General features: G+C 43.6%; 2 protein-coding genes across 2 annotated transcripts in view; one reads left to right on the forward strand and one right to left on the reverse strand.

Moving 5' to 3' along the window:
* The window catches only part of NAA38 (N-alpha-acetyltransferase 38, NatC auxiliary subunit), a 68,100-nt gene extending 61,152 nt beyond the window's left edge, over nt 1-6,948 (reverse strand). The window contains exon 1 of the mRNA XM_078669988.1: nt 6,808-6,948. Coding sequence (XP_078526114.1) covers nt 6,808-6,861 — 54 coding nt within the window. The 5' untranslated portion in view covers nt 6,862-6,948. The remainder of the gene's footprint in view (nt 1-6,807) is intronic.
* Nucleotides 1-22,085, forward strand: part of CYB5D1 (cytochrome b5 domain containing 1) — a 74,357-nt gene that overhangs the window by 13,716 nt on the left and 38,556 nt on the right. Inside the window, exon 2 of the mRNA XM_078669986.1 lies at nt 10,630-10,706. Within this exon, the coding sequence (XP_078526112.1) occupies nt 10,630-10,706 (77 nt within the window). The remainder of the gene's footprint in view (nt 1-10,629; nt 10,707-22,085) is intronic.

Raw genomic sequence — 22,085 nt, forward strand, 5'->3', positions numbered from 1 at the left:
TTTATCGCCCTTTCCAAACGCGTTGGGCGCCATGTAGTGTAGCTCCTATTTTCCCAATAGGCTCTGCGCATTGGAATAGTACCTACAGCAGTAAAGGCCTAGACCAGACGTTAACTAGGTCTACTACTGTCGATACTAGACTTAATTTTTGGGTTTGCCAGCTAAGCTCAGAGTTCGCTAGAAACTTTCTCGAATGTTCAAGGAAGGATTAACTCCCCTGATTAGACAAGAAGGGAATTAGTTTCTGACAACCATAGAACATGACAACTTTGCTCTCCCCTAATCAAGAGTCAATCTCGAGAGTCGTGTGAGCACAAGGCAATTATTTTACTCAGTCAGTACGTGCATTCTTAGTCTCATCAGAATGTAGAGAAAAGGAAGAGACGGGCGTGTTCAATAAAAGGTGTTATTTATTGATCAGTCTCTTTTCTCGTACAAGAGAAATGGATCGATATTATTGCGATACTTATAGTTAAGTAAAGTGCATACATTAGAAGCAATAGTATAAAATAATACTGTAAAAACATTGATATGGTTTCTGAGCCATATGATGTTTAAAAATGATTAAAATATATTTACATACACATATACATTTGACTAAACGTACTCAACTGGTGTTTCTAAATACGCCTACCCCGTGTACCTGACCTAAGTCTAATGCGTGGGCGGGAATAGAAAGTTACAGTTTAAGTTAAGTTTGTTTTTGCCAAGTGAATAACTAAAGAATTCTCTAGGAGGGGTTATTCAGTTCTGTACCTGGAATTTAGGATGAATGAGGAATGGTATCTCTTTCTCTGCTCTCGATATTCCAGGCTGCCTGCGAGGGCTACCCGGAAGCGCCGGTGCTGGGTCTCTCGGCTTGAGATAGCAGCGCGTCTCTCAGCGCGTCAGGAAGGCGGGGCTGCTGCCTGCGGGGTCTGCTTCTGCTCTCGGCTTCGGCAAGTGTGGCTGCTCCGTCTTGTCACCACGCGTGTGTTTGCATAGGGCAAGGTCGGCAATATTTATACCTTAAAGGTGCCGGGATTGACGTAAGGATGGACATAGGTACGTCAATAAAGATGTCATACGACTTGCTCGTTAGCACATTCTTTACTAAAGTTCTCTGTGAAATCAAAACAATGGCCGCACGGATTATCCAGGTTGTCATAGGTTTGATTTGTTATGAGAACGTCGTATGCCTTATCAGGGGCTGGAGGAATGTCGCTTGTCTAATTAGATCTCAAGCGTTATGACCTAATCAGATAATACGTTCCTGTGCCGTAGTGTGACTGCGTCAGATAACGGTATCTGCATCATGGGGGATTTCTTGCCTCATGGGCTGACTGTTAGTTAACTAGATAGTTAGTTTAACCAGAATAGGGTCAGGAATAGGGGGATCGATTCAGAACCTATAGAAATACACGACACTTGAGTTATAGACCCCCAGGGGAAGGCGGCCTAGGGATCCCCAACTTATATCGTTATTTCAAGGCCACTCAGGTGTGGGCTCTGTTGGAGTGGTCCCAGAGCGAGTTTGAAAAGCACTGGATATTCATGGAACACGCCCCGGCGGGCCAGTCCCTGTGGAAGGTCCCCCTTATTCGTAAAACTCACTGCCCCCGCCCCCGGGCTTTACAGGTCACCGATCACGCGGGCAACCCTGAAGGCCTGGGATGAGACAGCCACACAAAGCGGCCTTACCACTTTTCCATCGCCAATCACACCCATAACTAACAATCCCGACTTTACCCCGGATGTCGACGTGATAGCCCTCAAACATTGGGACGGTGAAAGACACAGATCGATTGGCCGCTTCGATGTGGAGGGTCCCTTGTCCTTTGAGGACCTGCGCTCTGACTTTGCCCTGCCGGAAACTGAACGAAATCACTTCCAGCAGATACGTCACTGGGTGATGCAACCCTCGGCGCAGGGCCGGCTCTAGGCTCATGGTGGCCCTGTGCAGGGAGCGTAGGTGGGGGCCCCCGGAAGAGGGGGTCCGGACGGGGCGGAGCTCAGGAAGGTGTTTTACTAATAATACGTCCAGCAAAGTCGTTAGATGATTTACCAGTACCTGCGGCTGCTCCTACCCTTCCGAATTCGTCTCAGAACGATACAATTTAGGAGGAGGAGGGCATTGTGACACACGTCGTATGTCTTCTAACAGTAAACCTCTAGTCTAGCAGTTTGTTCTATGAGGTGCGCAGTAGGCCTGTGCGTACTACCTGTATGACTTTGGATGCTCGTAGCCACTAGCCAGAGTTAAGAGTAGGTGGTTGTCTGAGTTTACAAAAAAATCTATCAAGGGGTGATCATGTATTACATGGATCCCGGCGGCAGGCCTGCTTGCGGAGCATTCAAAACACAAGAGGAGCTGAAGTGTAAGGTCAAGCTCTGTGCTATGTCATTGCGGGTGTGATAATTACTCAGTTAACTACTACTGACTCCTGCTTCTGGTTTGTTGAAAGTGTAACCGTATGTTTGCAATTTACACAAAGTGCTACAAAGAACATATACTGAACGTGACAACGTAGTATACGACTCATTCATTCACTCATCACGATGGTGCAGTTTAATTTAATATCGGATTTAAACATTTCATGATTCGAATTTCGGAATGCTTTAGAAAAAGGCTCAGGCAGTACCTAAACACATTTTGTTGTTTAATCATTCTTTTACATACAACTTTTAGTTTTTCAAAAGAGTTTTTTGCAAATCCACCTTATTATGGCAATCTTTCGAAAAAGGACATTTTGGCAGTCGTGCCTAACAAGTCGCATTTTCATCAAGTGAACTAAACTTCCTTGATCAACAATACAAAGAAAATGAGAACAATCCTTCCAGTGGCTCTTTTGCGGCCAAAACGTACAGTCTTGTTAATGAAAGAAATCTGAAGTGCGCTCCTTAGCGAGGTAAAATCCTCGGGCGTGACTATGAAAATAGAAAACATCTCTCTCATCGACCTGACCTGACAACGAAGACGTCACACGTGGGCTGAGGGATCTGTGAGAAACCCGCACTAATGCTCTTTGAAAAAAAAACGTATCTTTCAACAGAACCCGTCAACTGACAGAGAAAAATACTTGCAATATATTTGGGGGGAAAAAACTGATAAAGGAAAATGACCCACTATTTGTTTCATGTGTGCATGTTAAAAGTAATATTAAATGGGCAAAACCAATTATGTGCACGTGCGTTTTTATAATTGTAAACTGTTTTTCAATAGGGCCAAGGTAGAAGCATTTAGTAAAACATAAACGATATGCCTACTGTCACGTGAGCAATGTGAGCATCAAAGAATTTAACAAAGAAATCCTGCTCTAGGATTTTTGCTGCATACATAAAAATGGGAATAACTGATTATGTCTCCGACACGCGTGTCGTATCTCGTGAACATAATGCAGGGGCGCAGACACAAACCAATACCATTCAGTACTATTGACGACTCGGACTACGCTGCTGCTGCGCATCATGTTATTACAGTACACACTCATGATAATCATATTCATTAGGCAGCTCCTCAACTGGAAAGACAGGCAGGCGTTACAAGTCATTTTATAAATATATTTTGTGAGCAGTCTCTCACCGGCGTTAGTCGGACTCTCGGGGAAGAGACTTGTCGGAGGACACTCAGGTGTTCTAGTGTCTCTATCGCGATGATCGGGCGACAGGACGAGGAGTCAGTTAATTTATTTGTTCTTTATGATTAGGATTTTTATTCTTCTCTACACGATGTGACCGTGACGCACTCTGACGAGCTCGGACTCGGAATCGACGCACCGCTCACAGTGACGCACTCTCCCAGTGAGGCGCCGCGGAGCGTGACGTGACCACACACAGCACCGTGACGCGTCACCAATTGCGCACAGCGCGCCGCGCGGGGGCTGTCCCAGGGCCGTCACGTCGTCATAGGGTAAGATTGACGGCCCTGGGACCCAACTGCTGGCTGGCTGCCTGGGCAACTTCAAGTAAACCAAACCCAATGAGTATGACTGTAAACAACACAGCGCTCACGCGCGCCGTCGGAGGCCGCCAAATCCTGCCAGGGGGCCGCCAGTGATAGTTCCAATCCGAATCCGATCCGATCCTCGGCTCGGTGACGGTCGTCGTGGCGGCCCCTTGGGTTTGGCGGCCCTGTGAAGGTGCACAGTTTGCACATGCCTAGGGCCGGCCCTGCTCGGCGTGCCAAGGGGCGGAGAGATTGCGCACTCCTTATGAGAAATGGTTACTCTCCAAACTGTCTAGTAAACGTCTCACAGAACTTTACCATCTCTTGCAGCCTCCCGAACAGCTGGCTAAATCTGCAGGCCAGAGGCAGTACAAAAGTGGGTGGTGATGGACGGAGCATCTGAACCAATCAAACACTCACACCCAGTCAAAAGATCTGGGTTTGATCCATCACCGTTCTTTAGCCCACTCTGCCACCCCAGTTCAGACATGGCTATATGCAAATCAGTCTGACCCTGTGCCTCATGGGAACAGTCCAGCCCGAACTGCCAAGCCATGCCTTCCCTGGACCGGAAACAAGGTATCTGGCATTACAGCCGTCTTCAGCCCGGCTTGCTTGTTTGCAAAGTGAGCATGGGACTCACGTCTGAGCATACCCTGCCACATTCTCACCGAAGGAATGGGGGTGACATCTTTTATCCGGCTAGACACTCGGCTCGCAACATCTTCAGCATAGAAACTGCCACCAAGATAGTGACATATTGGTATCTCACCCCTCAGACTGCACAAGGGCAACCACAGCCGCTCCCCAGGGGGCTGGAGAGGGTGGGGGTCAGCAGGCACACTGACCCACTTCTTGTGGGACTGTCCAACGCTTCTGTCATACTGGGAACAGAACCTTATGTCATACTGGGAATAGAACCCTAATGAGGTCGATAAGCACTTTAACACTAAAATACTAAGTTTCCCGGCATATGTTCTCTTAGGCCTACCCGGCAGGCTTACATTTCCCCTTAATTCACGCAGGGGCAGGCAGATGGGAGTCGCCCTGGGTGTGGCCCTGCAGAATATATTGTCTCACTGGTGCACAGATCAGACTCCCACGCTCCAGGGGTAGCTACATAGGTTGTGGTACGTGCTGGGCATGGATCGTGTTGTACTTTGTACATGAAGACACTGGTAGCCAGGTTGTAAGTTCTTAAAGTCTTCTTTATTAATCCATGTCAAGTGGTATCAAACAATGATCAGCCATGTAACAGCTCCTAACCCAGCTCCCATATCTCCTACGCCAGCCCCTCCTAGTAGCAGCCTACCTAGCTGCTCAGCCCATCTCTAACTGTCACTACTCATCCACACAGGCACCCAGGCATTCCATTCATCACAGTCACACCAACATTCTGTCACCATCTCTCATTCTGGCTGAGCAGCTAGGGGGACCTAGGCTGATTTACATAAACATATAAACCATAGGATATAACAGTATCCATTTCCTTTTAAAATGAAAACAAAACTTACATTTTAAAAGAAAAAAACTATACACAAAAAGGTGATAATGTTCATAACTAAGGGATGAGCATGAATTCAAAACATCACCAAAGTGAGAACAAAGCAAAGAAGAAAAGATGGGCAGAATACGACACATTAAAAACATGCATTAAAATCTCCCATCCTCCCTCATGAAAATTATTAAGAATAATCAGATTTGAAACCATCAAACAAAATCAAATTGGGAAGGAAAAAACACAGTCAAGCAATATTACATTTAAACTAGCAAGAACCCCATCCTTTCCCAAAAACACATAAGAAAATAATGTAGTGAAAGGAGCACACACCCCACAACAAACACCAGAGGCCATAAACAGACAACAAGGGTGAACCACACTACAAATACACGTGTACCACAATATGGACCACAAAGAGGGTACATACAGTGAGGCGCAGGGTGACTTACACACAACAACATCTGAAGCGCGGGGCGACTTGTACAGGAAAACATGTGACGCGCAGGGCGGCTTACACACAACACCTAAAGGGCAGGACGACTTACACAGGACAACATGCGACGGGCAGGGCGACTTACGCACAACATCTGAAGCGCAGGGCGACTTATACAGGACAACATGTGAGGCACAGGGCGACTTACACACATACAAACATATAAAACGTGCAGCGCAATGCGACTTACCAACACAACACAAGAAGATGGGAACCACACACCAAAACCTAAACCACCCGCATGTGGGAATAACATGTGATGTCCACCCTCCAGGAGACTATGACGCCCCAACCATAAAACAGCATAAAAACTATGGCATCACAACTTATTAAACTGTACTAGGATGTCCCACCATAAATGAAGCTAAGCTACGGCATCACTATGCAATAAATGTGCTGTAAAAGTAATAAACTTTAACACAAACGCTCAGTAGTGCATACTCAAGACAAACTAATTAATAATGCACCTAAAAAAACTAATATGCCCCTATGCGTCACGCCGGTGAGTGACATCTCACCCTATATGAACTTGACACAGACCAACCTTGCATTTCATCAAGAAAACAAAAATACTATAAACATCATGCAAAGACTAAAGTACAATAGAACACTGTAACCACACGTGAGAATGGTCCCACCATTAGCCAGCCCAGACAGTGTTTACTTTCACCAAAACATGCTTGACTTAACTGTTCATCTGTGAACTTTACTTAGTTGCCGAAATGTAACAAATTGTAAAACAAAGAATCTAAACTCAGAACGGACCCCAAACACTGAAAGTCAGAAATAAAACCTTCAAGTTGCAACTTCAACCAAAATATTGTTCCCCTTGGCTCCTCTACTGTGTGCAACAACCGCGTCCAAAATGAGCACACAAACAGAAAGTACCTGTGGTTTTCTGAAGAAGTTGCAAGTGGACACACACGTCCAACAGAACACCATGAAAACGAATCCCACGACACACCACTATGCTCCCAATGCTGAAAAGACTTGCGGCTAACAGCTGAAGCTTGCGATAATCCAATGGTGGGGCTGGCTTGCCTTTTACTCCATTCTGCTACTTTTAGTTTCCTTTCTTTTTCTTTGTAGTTGCGCTGGTATCTCTGTAGTCTCTGGGTTTCTGTTAAATCCATATGTAGGCTTGGGTCCAGGTCCGCTCGTCGCCAAAAATATGTTGTACTTTGTACATGAAGACACTGGTAGCCAGGTTGTAAGTTCTTAAAGTCTTCTTTATTAATCCATGTCAAGTGGTATCAAACAAGGATCAGCCATGTAACAGCTCTTAACCCAGCTCCCATATCTCCTACGCCAGCCCCACGAGGAGCAGCCTACCTAGCTGCTCAGCCCATCTTCAACTGTCACCACTCATCCACCCAGGCATTCCATTCATCACAGTCACACCAACATTCCGTCACCATCTCTCACTCTGGCTGAGCAGCTAGGAGGACCTAGGCTGATTTACATATACATATAAACCTTAGGATATAACCGATCGCATTTCCCTTTTACTCCAGGGAGAAGGGGCTTCCTTCGCAGATTTGTGACACCCTTTCATTACACTGCTGAGCTCTGATTTTCAGGAGCTCACCTGCCCCAGATGCTGAGCTCTGATTTTCAGGAGCTCACCTGCCCCAGATATATGCGCATACTGTGACTCCCCATGCTGTTACAGGAACCATTCCAGCCCCCAGCAACGTAAGACACCACGTGACAATCCTGGCCTGTGGTGCGAGAGGTGGTGGAGATGAGGGGCACAACATAAGGTGGGGAGGGGAGGAGCGGGGTAGGGGGGAGTTGGTATTTTGTTTTTCCATTTCATACTATGCCTTTTCGCTCTGCACACTTATTTGGCTCCCAACATGGGCATTGTATTGTTTTCAGATTTTGTCTTTCTCAAATAAACAGATTTAAACCTAAAGAAGATACAAACCTGTACTATTGTTGTACTGTTCAATTAGCTAGCTAAAATTGAGAACCTCATCAGGCCTCCTAGATTCTGATTCCGCCCAATCCTCCGACAATACTGTGAACACTGCTTGACATCCCACAATGCCAGTCATATATGGGATCACAGTAACAGAGTCCATCCCAGCAGAGCTATGCTTCTCACCAATGCCAGCCCAGGATCATAAACTTTAAACTAGAAATCTCAGAATTGACATCGCAGTTCAGGAACCAGCTTTGTGAGCTATGTTCAGAAGAACTCTCAAAGGTGCATGTAGAGCTGTTCAAAGCTTCCAGCTCACTGAAAATCAAAAACTCCACATCTATCACTCACACTTCTTCATCCGTTATGGTGCTAAACGCTCCTCCATTAACATGATAAATCAGTGGGCCTCACTCATAACATTTGAACACTTACCACATATGTTAAATATAAAACAGTACCTTTCTAACTACATACCCTACACAATGTAGCATGATACCTGTGTAGGTAAGTGCTTCAGTGCCCCACATAGGGATAGTAAGCACTGTATAAATGTTACAGTACAATATAATACATGATAAACACTTCTGAATGTAAATGTTGAATATATAGACACAACCAGATCTGAATGCATGGAGAATAAACAAGTTGGGGCTGTGAATATACACAGAATAAATACACAAGTTGTATCCAGGCTGTCATAGACCCCGAGACTGTAGAGGTTCGCGAGGCAAGTGGAGAACAATGGGTGCTAACGACACTGGTAACCCCGCCTGCGGAAAAACTCATTCAGATTTGTGGGTCAATTAAATCAGGCTCCACTCGAGATCCTACCACACCCAGACGCCTGATGAGCAGCCTGCATGTCTTAGAGCCATATATCCGTCAGCTCTTGGATATCTCGTTTGAGACTTGCATGGTCCCGGATGCCTGGAAACGAGCAGTAATTCTTCCTCTCCAAAAAAAACCCAATATCAGCTACGATAGGTTAGACAATCTTCGCCCCATTTCCCTTTTGCCATACATGGCAAAGATTGCTGAAAAAATTGTAAACCTTCAGCTGATGAGCTTTGTAGAGGAAGCTTCTCTACTTCATGATTCTCAATTTGGCTTCCGCCCACGGCACTCGACGGAGTCAGCATTGCTTATGGCAGTAGAGTCCATACGACAGGGAGTGGATGAGGGCCAAACCATGGCCCTGATCCTCCTGGACCTGAGCGCAGCATTGGACACTGTAGCTCATTCCACCTTGCTACAGTGTCTGAATAACGGAGGAGTGTCAGGAGCTGCGCTTAGATGGATCCGGTCCTTCCTGTCAGGCAGATGTTTCCAAGTCCGCCAGGGAGAGTGCTATTCCAGGGAGATTGGGCTGGGCCAGGGCGTGCCACAGGGCTCGTCCCTGAGTCCGACCCTGTTTAATCTTTATGTCTCCCCGCTGGCGGCCATTGTTGAAAGCTATGGATTGCGCCTTGTGTCCTATGCCGACGACACGCAGCTGGTAATATCCCTTTCACGTGCACCCGGTCTAGTGGCGGATACATTCAGAGCCTGCATGCAAGAACTGGCAGCCTGGATGTCCGCCAACTGCCTAAAACTCAATGGCAGTAAGACCGAGGTGCTCGTGGTGGGGGGAAGCCCTTCTGCGTGGTCGTCGGCTTGGTGGCCATCCTGCCTAGGAGAGGTTCCTGCTCCCCGCCAAGAGGTAAGGAACCTGGGGGTATGGCTGGATGCTGATCTCGCCTTTGGCTCCCAGGTCGGCCGAGTGGTGGGGACATGCTTCGGTGTTCTAAAAACGCTGAGGAAGGTCCTGGATCTCTTGCCTATTACAGCCCGCCGGACGCTGGTGCACGCATTAGTTACCTCGCGCCTGGATTACAGCAATCTGCTGTACCTGGGGGCCACGGGAAAGGTTACCAACCGCCTCCAGGTGCTGCAGAATGCTGCTGCTCACCTTATTTTGAGGCTTCCTAGAAGATCTTCCTCCAGGGCAGCGCTCCAGGCTTTGCACTGGCTGCCGGTTAGGAGCAGGGTGGAATTTAAGGCTCTTGCCACATGTCACCGCATTCTGAGAGGCAAAGCCCCTGCCCCGTTACAGAGTCTGGTTACCTGGTATGAGCCTGCAAGGAGGCTGCGCTCCTCCTGCACGGGACTTATGAAGATCCCCAGAATCAAGAAAGCACTTATGGGGGGCAGATCATTTAGATATCTGGCCGCTAAACGGTGGAATGACCTGCCGCCAGAATTACGTTTGGAGCTTTCAGAATCCCTGTTCAGGCAGAAACTTAAGACTCATCTCTTCAGACGCTAAGTAACTGTGATGGCTGTTTAGACTGTTCTCCTACTCACCATAGCGCGGGGACACGCCTATGGGCGTAAACCAGGCGCTTAACAAAATTCCCATAATAATAATAATAATATGTAAGTATTATCAATACACCAGGTCTCCAAATGTACCGATGACAAACACTCAAGGATTGGAATACACAAAAGGTAAACGCCCATTTATTCGAATATACACACAGGCACCTAAGTGGCCATAATACTTGTGAATTTGAAGGAAAGTGAGAGTAACACAATATTCAATGTACTAAACTGCATCAAACAGTGTCATGTGTTCATTGACTTTTCTGGGCACCCAAGGATCTGTATTCTTGTAGCTCATGAGTAAACTTGAAGAAGTGGATGATCTTCACAACTCAAAATTAAAATGATTGGAGGTGCACTCTCTTGTCTGCTGTCAATCCACAATCATAAAAATAAAGACCCTCTTTTGTGCATTTCAGGGAATGTGTTACTGAAGCCTATCATTGAGGCAGCTGGGAAGGACATCAGCCACTGGTTTAATCCAAAGACCAAAGACGTGAGTACATTTATAGGATGTATTAGTGTGAGCTTGACATTCAGTTCACAAGCACAAAGCCACTACAGGTTTTGATGCAAACACCAGTTATCCCAGTCCAGGTATTCCTCAGTAGAAAGGTCTACTTTGTAATGCTGTCTCTTCTGTGCTTGGGCAGCAGGAATGTTTAGCACCAAACAAAGTAAGCTCCTCTTTGTAAAGTATATTAAAAGGTTGTTATATAGGAAGGTTATTATCTCAAATCTAACGTAACACTACTGTGCTGTGTGTACTCAAACCCAAAATAGACCTAACACAATCTTTATTACACAGTGGCGGACGCCACTTTGTATTTAAAGTTGGCACCTTGTTACCATAGACTTAATTTTTTGGGTTTGCTAATAACTTCAGCCCCTTTTCACAAATCAACATGAACCTTTCCCAAAAAATGTTCATTAACCTCAGTTCCTTTCTTGAAAGTTTCGGAGTAATCTATCAAGCAGGGGCCAGGAAAAAAAGGGGAGGAGATCCAAAAATGCCTTGTCCCCATTCAATTTCCATAGGGATTTTTGAACAGCGCTAAAACCCAATCGGCTGAACATAATTATACCAAATTTGGCAAAAGCTAGATCTTTAACCAGAAAACATGCTTTATGTGATTTGGTGTGAATATGCTCAGTACCTTTTGAGAAATGAAGGTTCAATATGTATGTATAACTGGACGGTGGTGTCCGCAGGCTCTTGTGAGAGTCTTGCAACTTTAAATAATAGAGCAGTCTGATTAGCTGAGAGGGATTTTTCCCCATCGGCTGTCTTGCTCTCGCAGGAGAGAGAATCTCCCATGAAATCTGGGGGGAACTTGGGCTCTGATTGGCTGGTCAAAATTTAGCGAAAATGTTGCAGCCGCCGTTTCCAGACACTTTGACTCGTTCCCGATGTCCTGGAACCTCAAAACGAAAAGTATAAGGGTCAGGGTAGTACCACCTGAACCTTGTGGTGGGATCGCAGAGGACACCCGACCCGGGGCCAGAATAAAAAAAAAAAATTGGGGATTGCCCTGATTCTGCAGGAGCCAGCAGGATTCCATGCTCCAGTGAGAGTACCATAGGATTCATGGGCTGTGGCGGCTCCACCAAAAGCCCCATGGGATAGGAAAATAGTTGAAAAAAGACCAGGTTGGAGCGGGAGTGTCTGTGATGGCTTGGTGGCGTACGGGCGTTTGGCCCTGTAGCTAACCCATGCCAAAGGCCATGCGTGGTGGGGAATTGGCTTCCCGCTGAGGGTTGGGTGCTGTGTCTAGCGCTGCGGCTAGGCCCTGCGGCCAACTCCATGCTGTGCACAGCCAAAGGCTTTCCCACGAGGGTCCGGCTACCCACAGGGGGGTTGTGTGCACAGCCAGACCCTGTGGCCTACCCCACACCATGCATGGCAATTAAAAAAACAAAAGGCTAAAGTGACGCTACAGTTAGGTATGATTATAATGTCCTACTTAGCATTAAAAAACCTCAGAAATCCACTGAAAAAACAAAGGTTAAAGTGTCATTATAGTCCGGTGACAATGTCAGTTTAAACATAACATTTTAAACTAGAAACAAAACTGAAATTCACCAGCTAAAGCTTTTTCAAGTAACAATAATTTGCGCCCTCGCCATGCAGTGCTTATAACCTAACATATCACATCACTCATGACACCTTCTATAACATCTTTGATAATATCACTGATTACATCTGTAATGATATTATTGATGGCAACATTTGGCATTTTCAGTGATATATTGTTTATTTCTTTATTGTATTTTTAAAAATGATTAAAATAATATTTCTTTATAAAATCACATTTTCATGGGAACAATAGCACAAGACATCTAGGAAAGATTTTTTTGGGCAAAAACTCAAATTTTTCTGAGATGTGCCGCAACTACAGCCATGCACTTCGAAAAAGTTTGGTATGCTGACTTGAGGACAAAAGTAAGGACTTTATACTGATAGTGCACAGGGCCACCCATACATCTTAGAAATCTGTGATGTTTATGTATTATGCAGATGTGGAAATATGCATCTTTAAGATCTCAAGAACACATCCTAACCCCCTGATGTAGTCAGGTATACATTTGGGCTAGACAGTATTCTTACATTATACTTACCTTCGAACCTGAAAGTAAACCGGGAAAACCTCAGTTTCACTTACTTTTTGATCACAAAGGTGCTAATTCCAAATGGATGAGTCTCATTGGTATTAAGACATCTTAGTTGGTGAGATGGTTTTCCAACTTTGCCCCCATACCTCACATTTCGACATCTGTTTGGGCCCCAAGCAGAGTGGTTTCAGAGAATAGCAGGTTTAAAATACTTCCTGTGTTTGCAAGCAATTAGCAGAACCAAAAAGATGAATGCATTACCAGCCATGACAATAACCATTGGCCATTGACTCAGCAGCAGCACTTATCACCTGATTTGACTCTGTCATGCTTTTTTGCAATACATCTGGGAAATCCTATCTGTCTTCATGAGGTCGTTTTTTAGGTCTGCATGGGCTGCTCGCTCTGCGAGACATATTGTAGTAGGGTAGGTTTCAGAAGTGGAGTGGAAGCCCCGTCCCTTTTCCCCATTGGCTTGCGTCATCATTCATGGTAAACGCTGGCTTTTGATTGTAAATAAGGATTCTTAGTCCCTCCTTGTTACCGTCCTGTTTCTCCTACTTGCACGGCCCTTCCGGACTGGATCTTTTGCTTGCGGCGTTACACAGTCTCCTTCATTAGTCAGGACGCACTATATATTTTTTTTACAATGCCGACAGCTTGTTTAAAATGCACCTCGGGTAGGCTCTCTTACCTCGTCCTCGGACCCCAGGCGGCACAGCATCCTCCTGTCATCATCTCCTTAGGGCGCCCCCGGGGCCGTCCAACGTGTATCCATTACTTCATGTCGAAATAACCAGTGGGGTCGATCCAGCGGGGAGAGGCTGCATTGGCAAAGCCGTGGTGAGAGGCTGGCGGCAGAAAAACAGAAACCTAATCGGGAAGCACAGTGGGGCTGAGCGTGTTCTTTCTTTTTTCATATCTCCTGTCTTCTCATATCAACTATAATTTCATCTATTTCCCCTTCCTCACCTATTCACCTCCTTAACCCTCATTTGTATCACCCATCTTTCAGTTTAGGACAACGGGGTTGGAATAAATATTGGATGACTTTTCCAAAGCACTATTGCAAAATGCTTCGTGGGGATTGAGCGAACTCGTTGTCTGGCGTGCGTCGATTTAAAGTAATGACACACCAGTCTGAATAAAGATGGCTGACTTTGCAGCTGCACCATATACGTATTGCGGTGAGCCGACGCTAACTCTGTGGGCGCAGCTGGTAAAACTCCTCCTATTCGTTGTTTGATTGACAGGCAGGTAGCCCCTCCTCCAGCCTCCATGAGAGCTCGAGCTTGAGATATCCCACATCCGGTTAGATGCAGTGTCCGTCTAATTTTTCACGGAGGACGTTTTCTGGGAGCAGGAAGGGCACCCCTTAAACAGAGAAGCATTCCATGGGGTGGGGCGATCTCTATTGATAGCTGATTACTTGTGTTCTCTTTCTGTATGTTGATTTCATTGTATTCATTATTGCTTATTAAATATTTTTAATGGGTTTGTAATATTAGACTGCGCCTAACGCTCACATGAACAAGCATTTGCAATGCAATAGGTCTCGCATTTATGCGAGTTTAAGCTATTGGCATTGTAAATGACAATGCCTTTTATTTATGTTCTAAAAACAAAAATAAAAGGCATTGTTATTTGCAATGTCAATAGCTCAAACTCGCCTAAATGCAAGACCTATTGTATTGCAAATGCTTGTTCAAAAAGTGATGGAGAGTCTCCCACAGGAATTTATCATAATGCAGAGTAGGGCATTCACACTCCATCTTCATGGCAGTTGCTGCAATAGAACTTGTTAGAAACTGCATGAGTTTTCTTACCCTCCTTTTCAGGAGGTACCTTTAAAGATGGAGAATTGTAGTGGCATTACCATGCAGTAGACACTAGGTAGGAAACAAGAGGTGGGTTCACATGCAGGAAAATAGGGTCTGGTTTGGGCAGCCTGCATTTCTTCTGCATGTTTGCTGGAGTGGGTTTTGCTGAGGTTGGTGTTACAAACCACTCCATGGTAGGTTCTATCAATCCCAGGATCAATGGAAGCAAAGGGTGCAGGGTCTCAAAGATGACTGAGGTGTTTGGAGGAGTCCTTGAGATAGGTACGTTAAGCTTTGCGGTATCTCTCCCCATGGCGTTGTTGAATGTTGTAATGCCGTCTATAGGAGAACCTCTTGCAGGATGAGAATTGGAGAGAGTTAGGGAACACTGCGTGAGTAATCCAGATGGGACTGATTCTGTAACTACCTGTTTGGATGGGAAGGACCTGCCATATTTCAAAGGAGCTGTGAAGTTGATGAAATGCCATCATATCTCTTACTAATGTATTTTCTTTCACAATGCGTGCACATTTGAGAGCATTCATGCAATGGAATTAGATCACGTAACACTGATTCTCACCCACAATCGTATGTTCTCACACAGTGGTACAACTTGACACTGTGGCACATACTGCACATCTTCATAGTGCGGAAGATTGTGCAGTGATACAGATAAAATTAACAGATAGGAGGGTGACTTGTAGCTTTGATAAACTAGACAGCATTTATAGACTCACTTGCAGCATAACATAAAGCACTTTTTATTAAGAGGGATCGACGTTGCCTGCTAATGCTTATGAGGTACAACAAGATTTGCAATCAGAGCTTCACTTACAAGGTGTAAATGGGCTGTATGAGTTGAATTATGTAGGCCGCTCAGATCACCCTGCCACACCCAAGTTCAAAGGAATTGCTGGTTGAGTTAGAGCCGATACCACTGCTACAGTTCAGACCCAATCAGATGTTAGTGCCACAGACCTAATCAGATGGTAGTGTCAAATGCCTCGGAGCACTGACCCCTCCCCATGTTAATTTGCACAAAGCCCCTAGAACACTATCCGCGTTCCAATGAAAGTGAGAAATAGTGTTCGAATGTGTCTTCTGTAATAAAGCATAAAAACATTTACAAAAAACTTAGTAACTGACCTGGCATAAATTCAGAGCGGTTCTCATCACAAACACCAGACAGCTGGTCTAGCAGAAGTCGCCCTCGAGGGGGGCCTTATAGGCCAGTACCATAAAAGCCGCCAACAAAACTGGTTTGGGCCACTGCAGCGTGCCCAACAACAAATGGGGGTGGGGTAAGGGTGGGGGGGGGGTTTGTTTCCCCTCCATCCCCTGGCCAATAATGCACAACAACGTTGGCACAAAAAAAGCTGGGCCAATGGAGGATAACGCATTTAAACCCCGCTATGAGGGGATGCCACTGTCAACTGAAAGGGACGGGGGGGATGGTATAAACGGATCACTGACATAATATCGAATTCACAAATATAGAATTACCAAAATATAGAAGAAAAAATATAGAATGCAAAAATATCGAATTCCTTTCTTCAAACAGGTGAGTACAAAAATATCGAATCAAAAATATAGTTTTAAAAAATATAGTTAGTCAAAATATCGATTTTTTTTTTAAATGTCTTAAAAATAATTTAAAATTAATGACATATTAAAAATAATTAACTAAAATATACTTAAAAATACTTAACCTTAAAATTATTAAATAATTAATTTAAGGTATATAAAAAACATACAATTTTATTTTTCAAAACATATATATATATATATATATATATATATATATATATATATATATATATACCATAATATTAATAAAAAAACATACAATATTTTTACCGTAGGACAGCGGGAGGGTAAAATTTACTATTACCACTCCAGTGAGTACAACAGTAGGGAAAGAGTTGGATAGCGTAGGGGGTAAAAATTACTATTCCCACTCCAGAGAGTGCAACAGTAGGGAAAGCATTGGATAGCATAGGGGTAAAAATTACTATTCCCACTCCAGAGAGTGCAACAGTAGGGAAAGCGTTGAATAGCGTAGGGGTAACAATTACTATTCCCACTCCAGTGAGTGCAACAGTAGGGAAAGTGTTGGATAGCGTAGGGGTAAAAATTACTATTCCCACTCCAGTGCGTGCAACAGTAGGGAAAGCGTTGAATAGCGTAGGGGTAAACATTATTATTCCCACTCCAGTGAGTGCAACAGTAGGGAAAGCGTTGGATAGCGTAGGGGTAAAAATTACTATTCCCTCTCCAGAGAGTGCAACAGTAAGGAAAGCGTTGGATAGCGTAGGGGTAAAAAATACTATTTCCACTCCAGAGAGTGCAACAGTAAGGAAAGAGTTGGATAGCGTAGGGGTAAAAATTACTATTCCCACTCCAGAGAGTGCAACAGTAGAGAAAGCGTTGGATAGCGTAGGGGTAAAAATTACTATTCCCACTCCAGAGAGTGCAACAGTAGGTAAAGCGTTGGATAGCGTAGGGATAAAAATTACTATTCCAACTCCAGAGAGTGCAACAGTAGGGAAAACATTGGATAGCGGCAGAGTAAAATTTACTATTCCCACTCCAAAAAGTGCAACAGTAGGGAAAGTGTTGGATAGCGTAGGGGTAAAAATTACTATTCCCACTCCAGAGAGTGCAACAGTAGGGAAAGCGTTGGATAGCGTAGGGGTAAAAATTACTATTCCCACTCCAGAGAGTGCAACAGTAGTGAAAGCGTTGGATAGCGTAGGGGTAAAAATCACTATTCCCACTCCAGTGAGTGCAACAGTAGGGAAAGTAAATACTTCATATATTAACCCTTTAAGTGCTGCCGTCGGCCAACGGTCGTCACGGGCACTACCTCCCCAGTGCTGCGTGCGACCGCTGGACGTCCAGTTCAGCACTGGATAATGGACAGCGCAGCACTGGGGAGGTTTATTTACAAGCTCCTAAGGTGTTAATAAAAAAATTAATTAAATATAAATACCAATAATTTTTTTTTTAAAGTAATTACCAATCTATACTAATATAATAAAGAGAGAACCCAAACCTTTGAGGCGGGTAATCTCAGGAACCACAGCACCAATCAAAACACCTAATACAGCGTTGGAACGGGCAGTTGCAGCAGAAGGACATAGGCTATGCAGACGCCCACCATATACATTTAAAAGGTAAACGAACCGTGCCAGCAAAGTAGGCCCTTGTGGGCGTGTCTGCATTGTGCTGTGGGTGTGTGCTGGGGGCGTGACAATCGCTGGGGGTATTCCGTCACGAGTGTTGTTTTTTCTTCCCAGGTTCTATACATTCCTGCTCCCTTTAAATAGTAATTCAGTGGAGGTCCCATTCTCTTAGAACCACCCCAAGCACAGTTATGGGCAAAAATACAACTAAAAGGCCCTGCAAAGCATTATGGGATAAGATTAGTATTATTTTTAGCATTCATGAAAGGGTTTCAATGTTTTTGAATTTTACTCATCAGGGACATCTTGGGACGACGAGGTGAACTGCAGCTTGATGTATAATATTTTAAATGCTATTGCATTTGCCTCATCAGGGACATCTAGGGACGGCGAGGTGAACTGCAGCTTGATGAATAATATTTTAAATGCTATTGCATTTGCCTCATCAGGGACATCTAGGGACGACGAGGTGAACTGCAGCTTGATGTGTAATATTTTAAATGCTGTTGCATTTGCCTCATCAGGGACATCTAGGGACCACGAGGTGAACTGCAGCTTGATGTATAATATTTTAAATGCTATTGCATTTGCCTCATCGGGGACAACTGGGGACGACGAGGTGAACTGCAGCTCCTTGTAGAATTATTTGGATACTAATAATCTAGGGTGCAGTGAATATTATAGTATCCAATATCAAAACATTCCTCAAGGAGCAGGCTCTCAGGCTCAGCTGAGAGCTAATACTATAATATTAACTAAACTCTAGAATCTCGTCCCATAATGCTTTGCTGGGCCTTTGGTTGACATTATACTTTTGCCCATAACTTTGCTTGGGGTGGTCCTAGGAGGATGGGACCATCATAATCATTGAGCATGATATGCTCTTTGTGTTCAAGGCACCTGCTTGGTCCTCCCCCTAAGTTAGGGGGAACCCCAAAATGATGACCTCTCTCACTGACTGATATTTTTCAATGCACACTTTTGTGAATTAGTTATATGTTTTATAGTATATAAAAGTAAAAATGTTTTAACAGTGGAATGTGGGTGAAGTAGCCTATTCCAGAGTTTGTGTTGTGTTTCAAAAAAAGTTTTAAACAGAAATCCGACATACCTTTAGTTAATAAAAAATAAATAATTATCGTTACATGCTAAAATACATATAGCCATCTCACAAAAATGAAAATATAGTAAGCAGTGCCTTTAGTTAAACAATAAATAATTCTATTGGTACATGTTTGTTTCAAAAACCTTTATCTATCTATACTACTATTATAAAGAGAGAACTGTGTCCTTTGAGCCAGGTAAACTCGAAAAGTACACCACCAATTGCACCACCCAATACAGCGTTGGAAAGGGGGGGTCCAGTACATGGACATAGGCTATAAAAAAAAAAAAAACGTTATTTAAAAAATAAACAATAAATAAAAAGTAGTCCCTAAGAAGTAGCGCCGGCTGTGTGTGCTAGCAACGTGCGTGCTGACATCATCGGAGGACAGGAACGCGAGGAGGAGCGGACAACAGCGCGGGGAGGAGTGGAAAACTTAGCCAGACTGGAGGAAATGAGGTACGTGAACCGCGGGGAAGAGCGGTGAAGTAAGGCGGACTGGAGTGGAATGGAGGACAACAGCGCATGGAGGAGTGGAGAACGTAGCAAGACTGCAGCGCCATGAGGTATGTGAAACGCGGGGAAGAGCGGTGAACTACGCGGGGAGGAGCGGTAAGTGAGGCGGAATGGAGCGGGATAGCGGACTGCAGCGGGGCGTGTAGACTGGCTTGGTGTAGTGGGGGCGGTGAAGTGAGGCGGACTGGAGCGGGATAGCAAAATAAATGATAGGTTTTAAAACGGCTTTCACATTTGGTGCAGACATTTAAGTGAGAGTAGTGGGGGGCGGTGAAGTGAGGCGGACTGGAGCGGGGGCCTGAGTTTGTGCGACTGGGAGCAAGCGCTGAGGTAAGGTGCACGCAAGCCTGAAATGCTGCCCCCAGCCCCCTTCTGCCCCGGGCAACGCTGGGGCGGGCTGCTAGTTTAATATTATATAATAATTAATCAATTAAAAACACACAAAAAAATTATTTATAAAATTCATTACCTATTAATACAAATTAATTAGCAATTAACAATTAATTAATTAGCAATTGAAAATTAATTAACAATTAATTCAAAATAAATACCAATAAATAAATATGTAATTAATCACAATTAAATTACTTCCCACCCTATTCCCCTATAAACCCACAACCCGCTACGGGAAATACATTTATACAATTAACATAATTATCAATTAAGCAATTAATAAAAAATAATTACCAATTAAAATGTAATTAATTACCAATAAAAAATTAATTAACAATTAATTCAAGATAAATACCAATAAATAAAATAAAATATGTAATTGATTATAATTAAATTACTTCCCACCCTATTCCCCTATAAACCCACAACCCGCTACGGAAAATGAATTAATACAATTAACATAATTATCAATTAATCAATTAAGTAAAATTAATTGCCAATTAAAATTTAATTAATTACCAATTAAAAATTAATTAACAAATAATTCAAAATAAATACCAATAAATACATTTAAATATTTAATTAATTAAAATTAAATTACTTCTCTCCCTATTCCCCTATAAACCCACAACCAGCGACAGAATTAAATTACGCAAAAATTAAATAACATAAAATTCATTACTTAAAATAAATTATAAAATAAATATAAACTTTTCACACATATACTAACATACAATACACTTAAAAAAAATCGATATTATTAAAAATTCGATATATTTAATACCTATATTATATACTCAATATTTTGACTTTCTATATTTATGAAAATCGATATTAAATTACTTACCGTAAATTAGATACTTTTGTTGACTATATTCTGTCCATTCGATATTTTGTCCATTCTATATTTTTACTTCGATATTAGTGCTATTCTATATTTTTGATTCGATATTTTGTCTGTATACCATATAAACACCGCGCTGACCCTGCACAAACTACTTTCTGTAAGAAAGGGCAGCACATGTCATAACTGATTTATGACCTGTCATCCATTTGTGATTTATGACCTGACACACATATAACACCCTGTAAAAAAGGATTTATGACCCGCCATTAGTGTTGATTTATGGCTTGTCACACGTATGATTTATGGCCCTGTCAGAAATGATTTATGACACTGTGATTATGATTTATGCCCCTGTCATATTGACTTATGACCGGGTACTGTGAATTAGGAAGGCATGATGCAAAGTGTATCCTACATTTTAAATAAAACTGCGGCCAAGATTTCCCACAAGAAACATAGACACACGCCTGATGTAAACTTTATTCAAAATGTATGCAAGATATGATAAGCATGTACAGGTTGGAGTGGCCCCAGTGCGGTGGTTATAAGAAATATAAACAAACCAAGAGATGTCTTTCATCACAAATCATTGACTGTTTCAAAGCTAATCCCCGGGCCATGCCAAGGACTCTACACGCTTCAGGGAAAATGGCATCTAGCACTTCAAACAAGGACTCTGTAAGAGTGTTTACCTATTACAATTAGGTTTCTTATTGTGCTTCTTACTCTTCTATAGATTTTAGGATACCTCTTTCCTGAGACAGAAAAACATGACTGAGCTCCTCCCTCTCAGAGAGTAGGTTGTAGCCCGCAATACAACCAGGTTCGTAATGCAGGGAGGTTGCCCTATGATGAAGCATGTCACCTTCAGGTGGGTGTGGGAAACTATCCTGTAAATGGGATACTCCAACACTCCTTCTCATATCAGATCCAGGGGTTTATCCAGTGTTTTGGATTTGTGATAGAGGGGAGTTGTCCCCTGCAGGTCTTTAAACCTCCACAGGCCCTTCTTTGTGCGTTTAACTTCTTGCTCTGTTGTCACAGAATCAAGGCTTGTGACGATGGGCAGACTGGATGACCAAAGCCACTGGCAGTGCAGGGTAGCAAAAATGTTGGGTTGGGACAAAAAATAGGCCCGGCACTAAAATAAAAGTGGCACCCAGTAGCAAAGCAGAAACCTAAAAAGTTGCCCACATGTGAAAATCAGGCCAGTTTTGAACTTGTAAAAACCTCTGTAGGGTTATTTTGCAAAGTATGGAAGACCGCATGCATTTATGTTTGCTGCAGGCAAGGCTTGTGGAATTGTGAGGGAAATCAACCACAAAACTGCCCCGTCAATATAACAGGGCTATAAACTGCAAAAAAAATTCATACACTAGCCAGTCAGACCAGCCCG

Source organism: Lissotriton helveticus, chromosome 12 (genome assembly GCF_964261635.1).
Source record: "Lissotriton helveticus chromosome 12, aLisHel1.1, whole genome shotgun sequence".
NCBI lineage: Eukaryota > Metazoa > Chordata > Amphibia > Caudata > Salamandridae > Lissotriton > Lissotriton helveticus.